Source organism: Hippopotamus amphibius, chromosome 3 (assembly GCF_030028045.1).
Source record: "Hippopotamus amphibius kiboko isolate mHipAmp2 chromosome 3, mHipAmp2.hap2, whole genome shotgun sequence".
Taxonomy (NCBI): Eukaryota; Metazoa; Chordata; class Mammalia; order Artiodactyla; family Hippopotamidae; genus Hippopotamus; species Hippopotamus amphibius.
The window spans coordinates 20,065,727-20,087,705 of NC_080188.1; the positions used below are offsets into that span (position 1 = coordinate 20,065,727).

General features: G+C 37.6%; 1 protein-coding gene across 1 annotated transcript in view; it reads left to right on the forward strand.

Moving 5' to 3' along the window:
- Positions 1–21,979, forward strand: part of NSUN7 (NOP2/Sun RNA methyltransferase family member 7) — a 54,779-nt gene extending 32,800 nt beyond the window's left edge. Inside the window, exons 9-12 of the mRNA XM_057728310.1 lie at positions 3,695–3,796; positions 5,537–5,654; positions 20,719–20,842; positions 21,344–21,979. Of these exons, the coding sequence (XP_057584293.1) occupies positions 3,695–3,796; positions 5,537–5,654; positions 20,719–20,842; positions 21,344–21,979 (980 nt within the window). The remainder of the gene's footprint in view (positions 1–3,694; positions 3,797–5,536; positions 5,655–20,718; positions 20,843–21,343) is intronic.

The window sequence follows — 21,979 nt, forward strand, 5'->3', positions numbered from 1 at the left end:
AAAATCATTAAGATGACATATCAAATACATCTGATTAATGAATAACTACCATATATAGAGCAGCAATTATGTATAAAGTGTTTTACATCCATTACCTCATTTAATCTTTACACCAGTTCTACGAGATAACGGGCAAGGGAGATATTCAAAATGTTTAATAGATAAAGTGATGTAGGCAGTCAGAACAGATGCTGGCCAGTATGCTATTCTGTTATATACCAGAGTTCAAGATATAGGCATTAAAATTTATCAGCATTTTATAGATTAAAAAAACTGAGACTCAGAAAGACTGATTCATTTTTATAAAGTCACATAACTAGTTGGTAACAGAGCTAGGAATCAAATTTAGATCTGCCTGACTCTAGAGCCTGTGCTCTGAGATGATCCCAATTAAATCATAATCAGATTATTTCAAACTTGACTTCTTTAACCCCCAGTATGTATGTTTTATATGACTATCTCAGATTAACTATTCTGAGAATATTTTATTTCCTTCTTTAATAAATTAAGAAATATTATTTAACATTAACATTTATTGAGCACTTATATATAAGGCACTGAACTAAACACTTTGCTTGGATTTTTTTCATCAAATCCTCACGAGAACTCAAGTGGTTACTCTTATTATTTCTCTTTTACCAGTATGGAATCTGAGAATCAGAGAGGTTGAAGTCACTCAGAGTCTTTTGACTAGTAAGTGTCAGAGCCTGGATTCAAACACTGCCGTTCTGACTCTGGCCCTTTGAATCATGCTCTTAATCACAGCATGTTAACTAAAATTGGTGCCTACTCTAATGCCTTGTTTATAGTGAACGTCATGGATACAGTTAATTAGAATATTAGACAAAGAAGACATTCCACTAACATTCAGAATATGTTGAGTAACTTTTCTATTCCTAGCAAGGACAGAACCTAAAATGAAGAAAAAGAAATTGAGGGAAAGAAACTAATATTTATGGAGCACAACTATGCCCCAGTGGATGTCTAGGAAGTGTTCATGCATTATAACTTAATATTCACAATAACTTTGTGAGGATAGTGTTATTTAATTATCTCTGTTTTATAAAGGGGAAAAAAAAACAAGATTCAGACAAGTTTAGCAAGTTGCCTGAGGTCACTTAGCTAGATTTGAAGCTGGGATTCAAATTCAGATTAGTTAGCACATCGCACTGTACTACACTATAGAGAATTCCACTATACCAGCATTCCCTAGCCTCGTTGGCACCAGGGACTGGTTTCGTGGAAGACAATTTTTCCATGGACCGAGGGGAGGGGAGGATGGTTTCAGCATGATTCAAGAGCATTACATTTATTGTGCACTTTCTTTCTATTATTATTGCATTGTGATATATAATGAAATAATTATACAACTCACCATAGTGTAGAATCAGTGAGAGCCCTGAGCTTGTTTTCCTGCAACTAGATCGTCCCATCTGGGGGTGATGGGAAACTGTGACACCTGAAGGGTGTTGCTTATATCCAGTCTACTCCCTGAGATGCCGCTTAATCGTCACTTGCCACTCACTGATAGGGTTTTTTTTTAATTTATTTATTTATTGGCTGTGTTGGGTCTTTGTTGCTGCACACGGGCTTTCTTTAGTTGTGATGAGTGGGGGCTACTTTTCGTTGTGGTGCGCGGGCTCCTCATTGCCGTGGCTTCTCTTGTGGAACACTGGTGATAGGGTTTTGATTTGAGTCTGCAAGCCATCTATTTATTATGGTCTCTGTGCAGTCAGACCTCTCTACTAATGATAATCTGTACTTGCAGCCGCTCCCCAGCACTAGCATCCCCACCTCAGCTCCACCTCGGATCATCAAGCATTAGATTCTCATAAGGAATATGCAACCTAGATCCCATTTAAGCGCAGTTCACAGTATTGTTCAGGCTCCTATGAGAATCTAATGCTACCACCGATCTGACAGGTGGAGGAAAGCGGCTGTAAATACAGATGAAGCTCGGCTTGCTCGCTGCTGCTCACCTCCTGCTGTGCAGCCCGGTTCCGAGCAGGTCACTGACGGATAGCGGTCTGTGGCCCAGGGTTGGGGACCCCTGCGCTATACCACACAATTTTTAACTGGGCTTCTACTGAACTATGTGGAACTCTGTCTTGCTACGGAAGATTTCTTTCCAAGAGAATTAGAAGAATAACCAACTCAGATGGGGGTATGGTAGACTGAGAAAATTCCTACACTAACTTTGGGAAATGATCAAAGAAGAAGAATTAGATTTTGAAAGGCGGGGAAGAAATAGCTGCAGCTACAGTAAGCATTGCAGTCAAAAGAACTAGAGCTCAGAACTACTGTGAGACAATGGCCTTATCCTGGGCCATCTCGAAGTGGGAATGCAAAACAAAATAAACCATAGGTAAAAGTAGTTTAGAGACGGGGGTGGGGAGCCCAAAGGGAACTATAAAGGATAAAAAGAGGGAAAGTAAAAAGTTTCCTAGATGTTGGTAATATTTTGAAATCCTTGAAGAAGTGATGGATACACCAAGAAGTGGTCTTTGGCAAACCTGGAAAAAAGGAGGGTTTTGAAGGAAACTGTCCTTTGATCAGCTAATAGCCAGAGCAAATGAGGAACTGCTGACCTAGTGATTATGGTAGATATCTTAGTCATAAATTTAGTGGGGATGAATCCAAAAGACAGATTTGTGAGAAATCATGAATTAGTTTGAAAAGCATTTTAACGTTTTTAGAATGATTATCGTAAAAATTATCATATTTTAGGAATATATGAAGTTGTTCTTTGCTAACAACTTGGAATTATTTAACAATGGGGTGAAAAAGGTAAGTTGATATGGTTTTAGAGTATAATAATGTGTAAACAGTAAATAGTCCTTTAAAAAGTGATGAAATTGTGAAGTGTAAAACTAAATTGGAAAGAAATGGAGTTTAACTTTTAGTGACATTACTGGAATGGAGAACAGCCAAATATATGGTAAAAAGAATTGGTTCTCATACTCCAGGGAGTTACTGAGAGGCAGAATAAAACAGGGGTTGGAAACTTGGTCAGATTGCCAAGCTGGAACCTGCCTCTGAACTGGTAGCTGTGTGACCTTAGAGAAGCTGTTTAACGTTTGCTTGAACAGTTTTTTCAGTGTTAAAAGGGTTAATAATGCTTCAAGGGGTTGTTGAATAAAATAATCTATACAGAGTGGTATTCAATATGTCTTAGTGAGTATTATCAAGAAATATATGAAAAATAGTTTTAGAAATTTAAAGAATTACTATAAGAATTTCTTGATCTATTGTTCCTTGACCTATTATAAAGATATACATTTTCTTTCCTGAAGTTTTTTCTTCCAGAATTTCTTTTAGTAAGTTAATGTTTTTAACCGTAACCTCTTACTCAGATCAGACTGTAGCCCATCAGTTTCTACCTTGGAAAATAAATCTTTTTTCCCCTCTATTAGTACCCAGACTGACTGCATTCTACTTTTTATACCTAAATGACTTATTTTGGCCGGTTGGATGACTGTATCATAAGAACTTGGAGAAAAAAGGAAAAATAATATTAAAATTAAGCAAAATTACCTTAATACTTCTGTCAGTATTTGTATAATACTATTAATTTTTAATAAATATTTTCCTTGAAAACTCATTAATAGGGAAAATGATTAAAATATTAAATAATGTGATAATAGCAATATATGAAATAATACTGATATATTTAAAATCATTTATTTCCTTTTAGATACAGCTTTACTTAAAGATTTCTCTCAAGGAGGCCCATCAGAAGATAAACTTCATGTTCTTGCTCAGCAGCAATATGAGCAGCTGACACATGCAATGAAATGTAAGTTTATTATCAGTGCAATCTGAAAATATGCTGTAAATCTTAGAAATATTCATGCTTCATTTATCTATTATATTCAGGCGATGATGTGTGAACCATAAGTGAATTTTCCAGAACACTCAGTCTTAGTTCCTGCAAATAACAAAATATTTATTTTTACCAATTTGTCTCAAAAACATATGCTTTCCTATCATTTTAAACATAGGTTAGCAAGAATAATTTACAGCTTCTTTAATGCTGAAGTAAAATAATTACATGCAACCATTGTTATGCAGTTTCATCTTCTTTATTTCTTTTCTTTGGCTTCTTACTCAGTGTAGTTTTTCTGTTGTCATGTGCCTGCCCCCAACAACTCTTCTATAATCCCAATTTTAATCAAACTTTTACTTCTTTTAGTACTAAAAAGAAAACAGAGAGATGCAATTACAGAAAAAGCCTAGATCTCTTGAAGTCTGGCTAACAAGGCTCTTAAAATATTTACATTATTGCTTCAATCATTGCATTTAGATTTTGAGTACCATTCACATTTGAGTACCAATGCCCTTCCGCACATAGATATGGAAATCTAGAAGTCTCTGAGAAATTACATAAGCTTTTGTTAATTCAGTGCATGTGTATCAAATGCCTACTCTGGGTCAGGTTTTAAGCTGGTTGTTAGGGATATCAGTGGATAAATTCTGACCTCCAAAGACTCAAAGCTAAGTGTAGGGTATAGATGATTTAATCCATGAAGATATAGCGTATGTGAAGTAGAAATAAGGCAAAATAGAAAACACAGAGTAGTTCTGCCCTTTTAATTATGCTATTAAAATATTAATTTGAATATGATAGTATGTATATGATCTATGAAATGAGTTGGTTGGAAGATTAGGAAGTTGGTAAATAATGCATTTTTAAAATTATTGCTCTGATTACTCTATTTAAAATTGCAAGATAGTCTCTTGAAACTAACCATCCTCCGTATCTGCTTTAATTTTCTCTATAGCATTTGTCCCTTCCTAACGCCATATATATTTTTTTCTTTTTTTCTTTCCCTTGGGCCATGCCACTGCACAGCTTGCAGGATCTTAGTTCCCCTATCAGGGATCGAACCCGGGCCCTTGGCAGTGAGAGCACCGAGTCCTAAGCACAGAACCACCAGGGAATTCCCTAATTTTCTTATTTATTTATGTCTTATGTCAATGAAACATAGAAAATAAGCTCCCTGGGGCAGGGATTTTTGTGTACGTATATTGAATGGCGAGAACACTACCTAGCACATCATAGGTGCTCAGTAAGTGTGAATAAGTGAGTGAATTGCAGGGAATAATATTACCTCATTTTACAGGTGAAGAATCGGAGAGTTAAGTAATTTTCCCAGGTTCATAAAGCAGTAAGTTACAGAATTGGGATTCACATCTAAGTCTGTCTGTTTCTAGAGTTCTTTTAACTTGTTACATGATATGGCTTGTAGAAGAATGACTGGAAGTCTCAAGCTTATGGTAATCTGCAGTATTTATTTGTTTGTAATCAGGTTGGTCCCATTGATTAGATTTCCATACAATCCAGTTAGATTTACTTTATTTATTGGCTGCAGACTCCATTATTGACACATGCTTTAAAGGGGAGCCATGCAAGCATCTGTAGAAATAATTCTTATCAAAACCATGTGGAATTAGTACAGACAGACGTTTGAAAACATAAATATGTTTAGGATTGTTAATGGGGTCATTATATTAATTCCATCTTCTTTAAATATAGTTACTAGAGCTCAAGCAGTTGTTTACTGTACATGTTCAGTTTATCCAGAAGAAAATGAAGCTGTTGTTAAGAAAGCACTGGAATTTCAAGACCACGGGATTAAAGTACAGCCTTATAGGTAAGAAAGGAAGGATTCTTCTAAACAACCAAATATTTCTGAAGGTGAAAAATTTTGATTTTCTGAGTTAGAAGTGGAAGATATTTCATTTCCTTTTTATTAGATTTTAATATGACCAAATAGCCTAACTTCTTACAACTTTAAAGTAGATTCTGTAAAGCCTTTACAATGGCTTGGCATGTGCATTCTCTTGTACACTAAAAGATTCTTGTTGTTATTGTTAAATAAGGCTAAAGGCATTTGGGCTTAGACTTGATTGATTTCTGGGTAAATTGAATATAAACTTTATATCCTGAGATTTAGATACATCTATGCTTCAAAAGAAGAAAAGTAATAATATAAAATAACCTTAGAAAATAGAAAATTGGATGTTTATTATTGGAAAACATGTTTTCTTTTATTTATTTATTTATTTATTTGGTTGTGCTGGGTCTTAGTTGCAGCACGTGGCATCCTTAGTTATGGTAGGCAAACTCTTAGTTGCAGCATACATGTGAGATTTAGCTCCTTGTCCAGGGATTAAACCCGGGCCTCATGAACTGGGAGTACAGAGTCTTAACCACTGCGCTACCAGGGAAGTTCCTGAAAACATACGTTTCTTAGACCTGTTTAGTCTTTGGCACCCACAAGGACTAAGATAAAAATAGCCTGAATAACTATAGTAGCTTCTGGGTAAAATGCTGTAATAAACTAGAATAGAGAAGAAAAATAGTAATACTCCATCCAAACTCTGGGCATCAAGATAAGGAGTATATCTAAGATTAATATATGACACCAATTAGTTCAAGACTGTGACAATTAATAAGGTATTTAAAAATGTCCCCTATTTTTTACTTATTTCCTCTGGTCTGAACTTTTCCAGTAATTCTTATAGTATGATCTTAATATGTATATGGTTTGCTTCCTCCTTTTAATTTGATATTTTTCCTTTGCCAGTTCACAGGTGGACATGTTAACCACATCTGTATTTCCCTTCTGACTTTACCTCCTTATTTAGTAATTCTTGTTGGTAGCTAACAGCCAATCTTATTTCTGCCACCTTCTCAACACAGCATTAACTAAATCACCATCTAGCGGCAAGGGAATTATTGCAGGTATATGACCAAAATCATCAGTGTGGATGACTCTTGATTTGTCTGTCAGGGATAAGTTATAAGAATGTAAAATGGCAAAAATAGAGGAACACCCTCTCCAGAGTTTATTATGTTTAGACTTTTTGATGAAAGCCATTCTGACCAGTGTGAGGTGATACTTCATTGTGGTTTTGATTTGCATTTCTGTAATAATTAATGACATTGAGCCTCTTTTCCTGTGTCTACTGGTCATCTGTATGCCTTCTTTGGAGAAATGTCTATTTAGTTCTCTTCTTTTTTTGATTGAGTTGTTTTGTTTTGTTTTGCTTTTGAGTTGTATGAGCTGTTTGCATATTTTGAATATTAAGCCCTTGTTGGTTGCATCGTTTGCAAACATTTTCTCCCATTCCATAAGTTGTTTTTTTGTTTTGTGAATGGTTTCCTTTATTGTGCAAAAGCTTGTAAGTTTGACTAGATCTCATTTGTTTAGTTTTGTTTTTATTTCTTTTTTTAAAAATAAATTTATTTATTGGCTGTGTTGGGTCTTTGTTGCTGTGTGCGGGCTTTCTCTAGTTGCAGAGAGCAGGGGCTACTCTTCGTTGAGGTGCACAGGCTTATTGTGGTGGCTTCTCGTTGCAGAGCATGGCCTCTAGGCACATGGGCTTCAGTAGTTGTGGCACGCAGGCTCAGTAGTTGTGGCTTGCGAGCTGTAGAGCACAGGCTCAGTAGTTGTGGCACACGGGCTTAGTTGCTCTGCAGCATGTGGGATCTTCCCGGACCAGGGATTGAACCTGTGTCCCCTGCATTGGCAGGCGGATTCTTAACCACTGCGCCACCTGGGAAGTCCCCTTTTGTTTTTATTTCTATTGCTTTGGGAGACTGATCTAAGAAAATACTTCTACAATTTATGTCAGAGATTATTTTGCCTATGTTCTCTTCTAGGAGTTTTTTGGTGTCATATCTTATATTTAGGTCTTTAAACCATTTTGAGTTTATTTTTGTGTGTGGTGTGAGAGAATGTTATAATTTCATTGATTTATATGTAGCTGTCCAGCTTTCCCAACACCACATCAACAAGTCTTCAGAAGAGTTTGTCTTTTCTCCATTGTATATTCTTGCCTTCTTTTCATAGAATAATTGATCATAGGTGTGTGGATTTATTTTTGGACTGTCTGTTCTGTTCCACTTATCTGTATGTCTGTTTTTATGCCAATATACTACATTGTTTTGATTACTGTAGCTTTGTAGTATAGTCTGAAGTCTGGAGGGTTATGCCTCCAGCTTTGTTCTTCTTCCTCAGGATTGCTTTGATAATTCTGGGCCTCTTGTGGTTCCATATACATTTTAGGATTATTTGTTCTGGTTCTGTGAAAAATGTCATGGGTATTTTGATAAGGATTGCATAAAATTTGTAGATTGCTTTGAGTAAGTAGTGTGGCCATTTTAACAATATTAATTCTTCCAATCCAAGTGCATGGAATATCTTTCCATTTCTTTGAATCATTTTCAGTTTCTTTATCAGTGTTTTATAGTTTTCAGCATATAAGTGTTAACTGCCTTGATTAAGTTTATTCCTAAGTATTTTTTTGGACACAGTTTTAAACAGGATTGTTTTTTTTACTTTCACTTTCTGATATTTCATTGTTAATGTAAATAAGTGCAACAGACTTCTGTATGTCAATCTCGTATCCTGCTACCTTGCTGAATTCACTTATTCTCATAGTTTTTGTGTGGAGACTTTACGGTTCTCTATATAGAGTATCATGTCATCTCCAAATAATGACAGTTTTACCTCTTCCCTTCCAATTTGGATACCTTTCTTTTTCTTATGTGATTGTTGGGGCCAGAACTTCCAATACTGTGTTGAGTAGAAGTGGTGAAAGTGGGCATTCTTGTCTTGTTCCTGAATTTAGCATGAAGGCATTCAGCTTTTCACTGTTAAGTATTATGTTGACTGTGGGTTTGTCATGAATGGCTTTTATTATGTTGAAATATGTTCCCCCATACCCACTTTTGTGACAGTTTTTATCAAGAATGGATGTTGAATTTTGTCAAATGCCTTTTCTGTCTATTGAGATGATCATGTGGTTTTTGTCTTTCCTTTTGTTAACACAGTGTATCCCATTGATTGATTGTGTGTGTCAAACTGTCCTTGCTACCCTGGAATGATTACAATTTTGATCATGGTGTATGATCCTTTTTGTGTATTGTTGGATTTGGTTTGCTAATTTTTTTGAAGATTTTTGCATCTATATTCATCAAAGATATTGGCCTGTAGTTTTCATTTTTTGTAGTGTCTTTGTCTGGCTTTGGTATCAGGCTGATGGTGGCTTCAGAATGAATTTGGGAGTGTTCCCTCCTCTTCAATTTTTTGAAATAGTTTGAAAAGGATAGGTATAAGTTCTTCTTTGAAAATACTAACAGATATAAAGGGAGAAACTGACAGTAATATAGTAATAGTAGACCTTAATACCCCACTGACATCAATGGACAGATCACTGAGACAAAAAAATCAATAAGGCAACAGAGGTTCTAGATGACACAATAGATCATTAGGACTTAATTGATATCTATAGAACTCTACATCCAAAAAAACCAGAATACGGATTCTTTTCAAGGGCAATGGAATGGTCTCTAGGGTAGATCACATACTAGGTCATAAAAAAAAGCCTCAACAAATTTCAAAGGACAGAAATTATTGAAGCATCTTATCTGATTACAACAGTATGAAACCAGAAATCACCCACAGAAAGAAAAACAGGAAAAGAATGAATATATGGAGACTAAACAACATGCTACTAAAAAACCAATGGGTCAACAATGAAATCAAAGAAGAAATCAGGAAATACCTCAAGACAAATGAGAATGAAAACACAACCTTACAAAATCTATGGGATGCCCACCCACTGGTGGTTGAAGCTAGGTCCTGGGGTTCGTGCTGGACTACTGACATGAAGAGCCAGGTCCTGGAGTCTGGCTGTAGGGCCCCAAAATCCCAGAGCTGGTGTAACATGGCTGGCGGGAAGGCAGGAAAGGGGAGCAGGGCCTGCCACAGTTGGGTACAGGATCTGGGGTGTTCCAAAGCTTGTGTTGGCCTGTTTGTGGGCAGGGTCTGGCCTACTGTGGGCAGGATAGGTTTGTAGGCTGTGGGATGGGATTGTGGTTTTCTTGCATCTAGTGTCTGCCTGCATTGGGTCAGCCTGGTCCAGAGGCTAGAGCAGGCAAGGCCCAGAGGATTCTGGGGCTGGTGCCTGCTCACTGGTGGGTGGAAATGGGCCCTGGGCCCTCTAGTGGGTAGGGCCATGTCCAGAGGCGGCTGTGGGCTCAGGAGGTCTTTAGGCAATCTGTATGCAGATGGGTGGGACTGTATCCCACCCAATTAGTTACTTGGCATGATTCATCCCAGCATTGGCACCTAAAGGCTGTTGGGTGGGGCCAAGTCAGTGCTAATGAGCTAGAGGGAGGATTCCACAATGCTGTTTGCCAGTATCAGCATCCACATGGTAGAAGGAACTCCCAAGAATGGCTGCCACCAGTGTCTGTGCGCCCAGGGTGAGCACAGCCACCCCTCACCTCTCCAAGAGACCCTTTAAGACCAGCAGGTAGGTCTGGCCCAGGCTCCTATCAGATTACTGTTTTTGCCCTGGGTTCCAGAGCATGTGAGATTTTATGTGTGGCATTTAAGAGTGTAGTCTCTATTTCCCCCAGTCCTGTGGGACTCCCAAAATTAAGCCTGCTGGCCTTCAAAGCCAAATGCCCTGGGGGCTCATCTTCCTGGTGCTGGACCCCTCAGGCTGGGGAGCATGACTTGAGGCTCATAACTCTTACTCTTGTGGGAGAACCTCTGCAATATAATTATCCTCCAATTTGTGGGTCACCCACCTGGGGTTATGGGACCTAGCTATATTTTGAGTCTGCCCCTTCTACTTGTCTTGTTGTGGTTCTTTCTTTATGTCTTTAGTTATAGAGGATCTTTTCTGGTATGTTCCAGACTTTTTCATCAATGGTTGTTCTACAAATAGTTGTGATTTTGGTGTGCTCGTGAGAGGAAGTGAGCTCAGAGTCTTTCTACTCTGCCATCTTATCCAATCTTGGTTATTGTGGTTTTGATTTGAATTTTCCTGGGGACTAATGATGTTGAGTTTCTTTTCATGTTCTCATTAATCATTTATATATCTTCTGTGGACAGTGTCTTCAGGTTCTTTGCCTATTTTAATATTGTGTTACAGTTGGCCTTCCAAGTCTGAAGGGTCCACATCTGAGGATTCAACCAACTGCAGATTGAAAATATTTGGAAAAAATTCCAGCAATTTCCTAAAAGCAAAACTTGAATTTGCTGCAACTATTTAATAGCATTTACATTGTATTAGGTATTATGAGTAATCTAGAGATAAGTATACAGGAGCATGTGTGTAGGTTATATGCAAATACTACACCATTTTATATAAGGTATTTGAGCATTTGTGGATTTTGGTATCCAAGGGGTGTCCTGGAAGCAGTCCACCTCAGATACCAAGGAATGACTGTATTTGTCTTTTTATTGTTGAGTTCTGAGACTCCCTTATATGTTCTGTATATCATACCCTCATCACATATATAAATTGCAACTATTATCTCCCATTCTGTGGGCTTTTTACTTTCTTGATAATGTCCTTTGATGCATAAAAGTTTATAATTTTGAAGAAGTCTAATTTATTTGTTTATTATTTTATTTCTTGTGCTTTAGGTAACATATCTAAGAAACTGTTGTCTAATGCAAAGTCATGAAGAATTATGCCTGTATTTTCTTCCAAGCATTTTGTAATCTTAGCTCTTGTGTTTATTAAGTCTTTTATCCATTTTGATTAATTTTTGTATATGTTGTGAGGTAGGGGTCCAGTTCCATTCCTTTGCATGTGAATATCCCGGTGCCATTTGTTGGAGAGACTATTCTTTCTACATTGAATGGTCTTGGTACCCTTGCTGAAAATTGATTGATCATAGATGATTGGGCTTATTTCTGGCCTCTCAGTTCTGTTGCATTGATCTGTATGTCTATACTTATGCCAGGATCATAATAAGAGATTTTTAAATCACTAATGGATGCCTAGTTTTATCAAAAGCCTTTGCAGAATTTAATGATATGATCAAATGTTTTTTCTCATCTGTCATTTTAACATGGTAATGAATTAATGCTAAATATTGTCTAATCGTGAACAGTCTGAGCTTGAGGGTTAGGTACTGATGGTTGTATTCTGTGTTTTGATTTTCTGTTACTAGTAAAGGTGGAGTATAGAGAAGGTAAGCAGTGCATGAGGGGGATTGGATTGCTATTCTAGTCTTGGTGCTCATTATGGTAATCAGTAACACGTGCACCTGGCTTCTGATGGGTACTTTGCCCACTTAGTCTCTATTGTCTCAGGATCCATTATTCTCACTGCTCTCAGTGAGCTCAGTGCTATAATGGCCTCTCCTACTGTCAGCCGTGACCTAGGGAGGGAAGCCACCACTGAATTTATGAGTGCTGCTAGTGCCCTCCCAGCAGTACACTTCTTGTTGCTCTGATAAAAGGTGGATCTTCTGGACCCTTCTGTCAACATAGTCCTCTGGAGAGTTCTTGAGCCCTAATAGTATGTCCACTGTAGCAAGCTCATTCCTCTGAGGTCTCTAATCCTATTTTCCACTGCCTGTCATGACAGTCTGGCATTTCTCCTCACTAAATGTGAGCCATTGTGTATTAGCTTTCTATTTATGCTTAGGAAATTACCACAGATGTAGCAGTTGAAGACAGGACCTATTAATTAACTCAGAGTTCTGTAGGTCAGTTGTCTGGAATGGCATGGATGGATTCTCTGCTCAGGATGTCAGCCTGATGAATTCTTTGCTGGATACTCTGGGGGAAAATTTGCTTCCAACCTCATTCATGTGATTGTGGGACTGAGGTTCTTGTTTCTTTGCTGGTTATCAATCCAAGATTTCTCTCTGCTTCTAGAGGCCACATTCGTTCCTTGTTACTTGCCACTCCTCCATCTTCAACCCAACAATAGTGCATTATACTCTGCTCATGCTTTGAATCTCTGATTTCTTCTGTCTCTAACTTGTAGACCTGGCTAGCTCCTGTAATTAGGTCAGGTCCACTGAGATAAACCCATAGCTGAAGGTTAACTAATTTGAGACCTTAATTATATCTGCAGAATTCCTTTTTCCATGTGTATTATTTGCCTGGGCTGCCACAGTAAATTATCTTAAACTTGTTGAGACTTGTAACAACAGAAATTTATTCTCTCACAGTTCTGGAGACCAGAAGTCCAAAATCAAGTAGCTGGCAGGGTTGATTCCTTCTAGGGCCTCTGAGAGAGAATCTGTTCTGTGACTGTCTCCTCGCTTCTGGTGTTTGTTAACAATCCTTGGTATTCCTTGGCTGTACCTTCATCAGTCCAATCTCTGCCTCCATCTTCATGTGGTCTTCTTCCTGTGTGTCTCTGTGTATCCTCTCTTCTTGTAGGGACACCAATATTGGACTTAGAGTTTATCCTGCTCTGGTATTAGCTCCTTTGCCAAGACCCTAAGGTTACATTCTGGAGTTTTGGGCAGACATGAATTTGGGGGTACACTGCTGAACCCACAGTAGTCTACTCTAGCCCCCTAAAATTGATGTCTGTTTCATACACAAAATACATTTATCTCACTCAAACATCCTCAAGTCTTCACCCATTCCAGGATCAATCTAAATCCAAAATCTCATTTAAATGTCACCAACTAAAAAAATCCCAGATGTCATCATCTAAGTCAGGTATGAGTGAGACTCTGTGTATTAACTTATTATCCGAAGAAATGAACTATAAGTTGGGGTTTGGAGATCATTTTGTTATGCAGGGCCAATTTCTGTATGGTAGCTTTACCATATGGATTATGGATTATTATTACCATTAGAAAAGATAGCATGTATGTAGCTAAAATATATCATAGTCTATTAAATAAATACTTGTTGAATACCTGCTATATACCAGGCACTCTTCTAGGTGCTAGAAGTATATCAAACTGACAAAAATCCCAGCCTTCATGTTTACATTCTGGAACTAAATATGTTCCACATTGGTAAGAAATAATTATTTTCAGTGAGTATTCTTAATATATAAGTGAATAATTTTTTTTGAGGATTTCTGTTTGTGTAGAGCATAGATGACTGGGCCTCAGAAATTCAGTTTGTTGGTTACAAGGCTGGTAAGAGGAGTGAATAGCTCTCTTGCCTTTAGAACCTACACAGCTATTATATTTCAGCTTAGCTCAGCACAAACATTTTATTAAGCACCACTATTTGCCAGACTCTTTGGCTTGTCATTTGAGGTCATGTGTGCCTGCCCACATCCTAAGTGACCTCTACATCCCCTTACTCACTCTCTTACTCAGCCACATGGAAATACTAGCTGTTCCCTGAACATACATCTTCATGCCACTTGTGCTTTCATTCATGTCCTTCATTCTGTCTAGAATCCCTTCTTTGCCTTATTGGAATCCTACGTATTATTCAAGACACAACACCAGTGCTCCTTTCTCCGTGAAGTCTTCATATTTGCTTTCTCCCATGGCCACAGTTAATAGTACCTTATTCTATATTCCTACATAATTTTGTCTCTACTTGGTTCAGCATGTGGTCTTCTTTATATTATTGTACCAATTAGTTTCTCCAACTAAATTGTAAACTATTTAAGAGAGTTAATATTTTATTTATGTGTTTTGCACATAGTAGGCAAATAATGAGTGAATAAATATAAATATGAAATGGTTTTTAACTTCAGAATATAACACAAAATTATTAATGAGTTCCTGATATTTTAACTTATGTGGAAAATTATTTATTCCTTTGATTAAATGTTTTACTTATAAAAGCATGGGTCTATAAGAAGAATTGTTTATGAGTGAACCATTTACTATTGAATGAAAAATTAAATATTAAATATAAAAACCAAAATTTTATTTTAAACATATTAGTGACTAGAGATTTTTGTATTTCTGACACAAAGTCTTTTCTTTGGTATGTACTTTCTTGAACACTATATAACTCATCTATTAATCTCAAAAGTGACTGAGAAGAATAATATAGTGATAGGCCATATTTTTATATTGTAATTGTGCAAAAAGTACCTTTTGTATTTTGACATGTGGAACTCAAGGATTTTTTTGGAATATGCGTTTGTGATTACTATACATATTTACCTGTTTTGATAATGGAAGTCTTTTTGTTAACATATTAGTGACTTGGGGAAGAGTTTTTAATATGTTGAAAGGTTGTTCTTGGCATAGTTGTTTAAAGATGGAAAACTTGGGAAGTATAATAAATTATAACTAACGTGAAATACTAGAGCTTTTATTTTATAATAGTGTTGTACTGCTTTGACATTTTATTCTTTTTTTAATTGAAGTATGGTTGATTTACAATGTTATGTTAATTTCTGCTGTGCAGCAAAATGATTCAGTTATACATATATGTACATTCTTTTTTTAAAATATTCTTTTCCATTGTGGTTTATCACAGGATACTGAATATAGTTCCCTGTGCTATACAGTAGGAACTTCTTGTTTGTCCATTCTGTATATAGTAGCTTACATCTGATAAGCCCAGCCTCCCATTCCATCCCTCCCCCTTCCCTCTTAGCAACCACAAGTCTGTTCTCTATGTCTATGAGTTTGTTTCTCTTTCATAAATAGGTCCACTTGTGTCATATTTTAGATTTCACATATAAATGATATCATATGGTATCTGTCTTTCTCTTTCTGACTTCACTTAGCATGATAATCTCTAGGTCCATCCATGTTGCTGCAAATGGCATTATTTCATTCTTTTTTATGGCTGAGTAGTATTCCATTGCATATATATGTACCACATCTTCTTTATCCATTCATCTGTCAATGGACATTTAGGTTGTTTCCATGTCTTGGCTATTGTGCATAGTACTGCTCTGAACATAGGGGTGCCTGTTATCTTTTTGAATTGTAGTTTTGTCTGGATATATGCCCAGGATTGGGATCACTGGATCATATGGTAATTCTATGTTTTGTTTTTGTTTTTTTGACTGTACCACATGGCTTATGGGATCTTAGTTCCCTGACAAGGGATCAAACCCGGGCCCTCAGCAGTGAAAGTGTGGAGTCCTAATCACTGGACCAGCAGGGAATTCCCTTCTATTTTTAGTTTTTTAAGGAACCTCTGTACTGTTTTCCACAGTGGCTGCACCAACTTACATTCCCACCAACAGTGTAGGAGAGTTCCCTTTTCTCCACACCCTCTCCAAGCGTTTGTTATCTGTAGACTTTTTAATGATGGCCATTCTGACTGGTGTAAGGTGGTACCTCAAGAAGCTTTGATTTGCATTTCTCTAGAATGCAAATTAGAGATGTTGAGCATTTTTTCATGTGCCTACTGGCCACCCGTATGTCTTCTTTGGAGATATGTCTGTTAAAGTCTTATGCCAATTTTTTGACTGGGTTGTTTGTTTTTTGTTGTTGAGTTGTATGAGCTGTTTGTATATTTTGGAAATTAAGTTCTTGTTGGTTGCATTGTTTGCAGATATTTTCTCCCATTCCATAGGTTATCTTTTCATTTTTTTTTTTTTTCTAATGATTTCCCTTGCTGTGCAAAAGCTTGTAAGTTTGATTAGGTCCCATTTGTTTATTTTTGTTTTTATTTCTATTGCCTTGGGAGTCTCACCTAAGAAAACATTGGTATGATTTATATCAGAGAATGTTTTGCCTATCCTCTCTTCTAGGAGTTTTATGGTGTCATGTCTTATGTTTAAGTCTTGAGGCCATTTTGAGTTTATTTTTGTGCATGGTGTGAGGGTGTGTTCTAACTTCATTGATTTACATGTGGCTGTCCAGCTTACCCAGCACCACTTGCTGAAGTGACTGTCCTTTTCTTTGTCAAAGATTAATTGACTGTAGGTGTGTGGGTTTATTTCTGGGCTCTCTATTCTGTTCCATTGACCAAAAGTCTGTTTTTGTGTCAATACCATGCTGTTTTGATTACTGTAGCTTTGCAGTATTGTCTGAAGTCTAGGAGGGTTATGTCTCCTGCTTTGTTTTTTTATTGGTTCCATATGAACTTTAGAATTATTTGTTCTAGTTCTGTGAAAAATATAATTTGATAGGGATCACATTAAATCTGTAGACTGCTTTGGGTAGTATGGCCATTTTAAACAATATTAATTCTTCCAATCCAGGAGCATGGGATATCTTTCTGTTTCTTTGAATCATCTTCAGTTTTCTTTATTAATGTATTATAGTTCTCAGCATATAAGTCTTTCACCTCCTTGGTCAAGTTTATTCCTAAGCATTTTATTTTTTTGGTGTGATTTTAAAAGGTATTGTTTTTTAATGGTCCCTTTCTACTATTTCATTAGTGTAAAAAAATGCAACCTATTTCTGTACATTAATCTTGTATCCTGCTACCTTGCTGAATCCATTTATCAGTTCTAGTAGTTATTTTTTTTAAGAAAGTAACTTTTTTTTTTTAGATTTGTTATTTGTTTATGTATGTATGTAGGTATTTATGTATTTGTGTGTTTATTTAGCTGAGTTGGGTCTTCACTGCTGCGCATGGGCTTTCTTCTAGTTGTGGTGGGCAGGGGATACTCTTTTGTTGTGGTATGCGGGCTTCTCATTGCAGTGGCTTCTCTTGTTGCAGAGCACGGGCTCTAGGCAGCATAGGCTCAGTAGTTGTGGCATGTGGTGTCAGTAGTTGTGGTTCATGGGCTCTAGAGTGTAGGCTTAGTAGTTGTGGCACACAGGCTTATCTGCTCCTTGGCATGTGGGATACTCCCAGATCAGGGATCAAACCTGTGTCCCCCACATTGGCAGGTGGATTCCCAACCACTGCACTACTGGGGAAGTCCTGGTTCTAGTAGTTTTTGTGTGGAGTCTTTAGGGTTTTCTATATATAGTATCATGTCATCTGCATATAATGACAATTTTACTTCTTCCCTTCCAATTTGGATACCTTTTATTTCTTTTACTTGTCTGATTGCTGGGGCTAGGACTTCCAATACTATGTTGAATAGAAATGGTGAGAGTGGGTATCCTTGTCTTGTTCCAGATTTCAGTGGGAAGCCTTTCAGCTTTTCACCATCGAGTATTCTGTTGGCTGTGGGTTTGTCATAATTTTGCTATTATGTTGAGATATGTTCCCTCTATACCCACTTTGGTAAGAGTTTTTATCAAGAATGGATGTTGAATTTTATCAAATGCTTTTTCTGCATCTGTTGAGATGATCATGTGGTTTTTGTCTTTTATTTTGTTGATGTGGTGTATCACATTGATTGATTTGTGTTTGTTGAACCATCCTTGTGAACTTGGGATGAATCCCACTTGGTCGTGGTGTATGATCTTTTTTATGTGTTGTTGGATTTGGGTTGCTAGTATTTTATTGAGAATTTTTGCATCTATACTCATCAAAGATATTGGCTGTAATTTTCTTTTTTGGTAGTATCATTATCTTTGTCTGGTTTTGGTATCAGGGTGATGGTAGCTTCATAGAATGTCTCTGGGAGTGTTCCCTCCTCTTCAATCTTTTGGAAGAATTTCAGAAAGATCGGTATAATTTCTTCTTTGTATGTTTGATAAAATTCACCTGCAAAGTCATCTGGTCCTGGACTTTTGTTAGTAGGGATTTTTTAAATTACAGGTTCTATTTCACTTCTAGTGATCAGTCTGTTAAAATTATCTGTTTCTTCTTGATTCGGTTTTGGTGGGCTGTATGTTTCTAAAAAACTTGTCCATTTTTTCTAGGTTGTTGAATTTGTTGGCATATGACTTTCATAGTATTTTTTTTTTTTTGTATTTCTGTGGTATCAGTTGAGATTTCTCCTTTTTAATTTCTTATTTTCTTTATTTGGGTTCTCTCTCTTTTCTTCTTGGTGACCCTGTCCAGAGAGATGTCAATTTTGTTTACCCTTTCAATGAACCAGCTCTTGGTTTTATTCATTTTTTTCTATGGTTTTTTAATCTCTATTTTTTAATCTCTCCTTCTATTCTAAGTGATAATCTTGCTGGGTATAATATTCTAGATTTGCACATTTTTTTCCCTTTTGGGAATTTGAATATATCTTGCCACTCCCTTCTGCCCTGTAATGTTTCTGGAGAGAAATCAGCTGATAGCCTCATGGGGGTTCCCTTATAACTAACACTTTGTTTTTCTCTTGCTGTCTTTAGAATCCTCTATTTAACTTTTGCCATTTTAATTATAACATGTCTTAGTGTAGGTCTGTTTGGGTTCTTCTTGTTTGAGACTCTGCTTCCTGTACCTGGATTTCTGTTTCCTTCTTTAGGTTTAGAAGTTTTCAGCCATAATTTCTTTGAATTCATTTTTGATCCCCTTTTCCCTGTCTTCTCCTCTGGAATCTATTATGGGTAGATTGGCAAGCTTTATATTATCCCACAGATGTCTTATATTGCTTTCTTTTTTTTTTTTAATTTGGCTTTCTATCTGCTGTTCTGATTGGGTGATTTTCATTATTTTATCTTCCAGGTCACTTATTTGTTCTTCTGCATTATTCTTTCTGCTTTGCCTTTAGCTCAGCTTTCATCTTAGCAAATGTTTTCTAGTTTTTCTTGGCTCCTCTTTATAGTTTCTAGTTCCTTTTCACAGTATTCTGCATTTTTGTCGATAAACTTATCTTAATTCCTTTAGTATTTTCATTATCTCCTTTTTGAATTCAGTGTCTATTAGACTGAAGAGGTCTGTTTCACTGCTTGTTCTTTCAGGGGAGTTCTCTTGGTCTTTTAAATGGGAATGGTCCCTCTGCTTCTTTGTTTTACTTATATTTCTCTTACTCTGTGAGCTTAGGAGAAACAATTATCTACTGTGGTCTTAGAGGGCTGTTTATATGTGGGAGCAGCCCTGTGTAGTTTGTGTGGTTTTAATAGTTTTGGTGTGAGGGTTGTTTTTACTATGGATGCCTGCTGTGTCTTTCCTCAGTGTGTGCTGGCCGTTATCCTGTTGATAGGGGGTGTGCAGAAACAGCGGCTGGCATTCTCTCCCAGAGCCCAGAAAGGTGGCAGCTGGTGCCCACTCCCAGAGCTCTCAGTGGTGGTGGCGGCTCACTCGTGCCCCTGGAGCTTTCGATGGCATTGGTGGCTTATGCCCACCCCTGGAGCCTGCAGCAGCAGTTGGTGCCTGCTCCTGGGGCTCATGTAGGCAGTGTCCTGTCACCTTAGCACACACGTGCAGGGAAAGAGGCTGTTATGGCAGGTTCCCGCCCCTCCCCTCACATGGCCTCAACAATGGCACCTTGCCTCTATGGCGGGCCCAGGCTTCCTCTGCATACACCCTTGGTTTCAGTCGCATCAGAATCCAGCCTCTTCAGGCTGTCTCCACACAGCCAACGGTAGTCCTCTCCCCAGGTCGAAGCTCTGAAGCCCAAGCTTCACCTCCCAGCCCCCACCCACACTGGTGGATGCAAGTCTCAGGCTGGGGAGTGCAGCACTGCGGCACCGACCATCTGTGCAGGTCTCTTCTGCCTGCTGCACACGGGTTCTGTGCTCTCCTCTGAGGCTCCGAAGGTCCCTCTCCATCCCAGCTGATCTCCCCAATGATGAGGGGACTTCATAGGGTGCCAGAACCTTTCCTCTTTCACAGTTGCCTCCCAGGAATGTGGGTCCTGTCCTGATTCCTTTCTCCCTCTCTTTTTTGTCTTTTTTCTTGTGTCCTACCTGATTATGTGGAGATTTTATTGTCCTTTCAGAAGTCTGAGGTCTCCTGCCAGTGTTCAGTAGATACTCTGTGAGAATTGTTCCACGTGTAGATGTATTGTTGATGTATTTGTGGCAGGAAGTTAGCTCCACATCCTACTACCTTGCCATCTTGATCGCTCCCCTTGACATTTTATTCTTATTTGCAGTTTTTGTTTAAACAATTGGTAAAACATAATAAAAGAAAATTCATTGCAATTTAGTGTCTCCCTCAATTCGCAAATAAGGCATTCTAACTATTAATTGTTTGCTGTTATCTATTGCAGGCTTAGTCCACCTGTCCTTCCACTGTGCTCCTTAGAGGAAGTACATTTGTCCACTGACAGATTTTTCAGAATGGAACCATCTGAAATTACCAATGGTTGTTTTCTTTCTGTTCTAACAAGGGAGGTAAGGCTTAAAAAAAATCCCAATCCAGTTCATACTTAGGAATTAAGAAACAACAAAGTCTCATAAGAGGAACATAGGAATTTTATGAACATTTCATAATGGTATGCTTATTTCATAAACAGCTAAAGGGCAGGAAAAAGAATTATTACTGTGTGGCAAAAATCTCTGTTTTTATCTTTATTCTCCTCAGTGTTCTTCCCTTGCCTACTGTCTACTTCCACCTCTCCAAGATGTTTGTCAACATCTAGTTCATTTTAGCTCACAGATAAGAAATAAGCTCTGTAATTCTTTTTTTTTTCTATCAGGTTCACAAATGGGGAGATTTAAGTACAAAGAAAGTAACTTCCTGAGGCTAATAGGATATATTAGAGACTAAGGTCTGAAAACTATTTCTTTTAGTATAACAAACAAATCATTTATCTTTACTGAAACTGATAAATATTTGTAATATACACAGTAACATTTAACTCCTACATTTAGTAACTGCTTCTTTAATTATAGCGGGACCCATCTGAGACAGTGTCTGTGAAAGATGTTTTGGCTCGAGCTGCAGCAAAGGGTCTACTGGATGGGATCGAGTTGGGTAAACCTTCAAAACGAGAGAAGAAGAAGAAAAAATCAAAAATGTCATTGCCAAAATCTTCCGCTACTGATAATAGCAACATCCAAATGAAAATTGCTGAGTTCCTGAGTCGAGAAACTAACTCAGGTGCTAATCAGTCAGAGACATTAACAACAAAAACATCTCTTCCACAGAAAAATACAGATCAAGTGGGTTCTACCTCACAGGTCAGAAAATCCAAGCCCACTACCAATCCTTTAGTGCCTACATTTATGAAGAACACATCTCCTGCCAGACCATATGAACGGCCAACAAACTTTGTAAGACCTCGCCTAGAAGACAGAATGATTGCACTGAAACCTATAGAGATTGTTTTGCCTCCAGTAATGTTGCCATTTTCTAGTCCCCAAGGGATCAGATCTCAGATACCAACTCAACATTTTTACTGTCCTTGGGTTGGGCCCAAGACTGTTGTGCCTGGCTATCTTCCCACACCATCAATACCCAGAAGAGGGGAAAAACCTAAAGAAAACTTACCCTCTTCTCTACCCAGGCATCGTCGACCATGGCTTTGA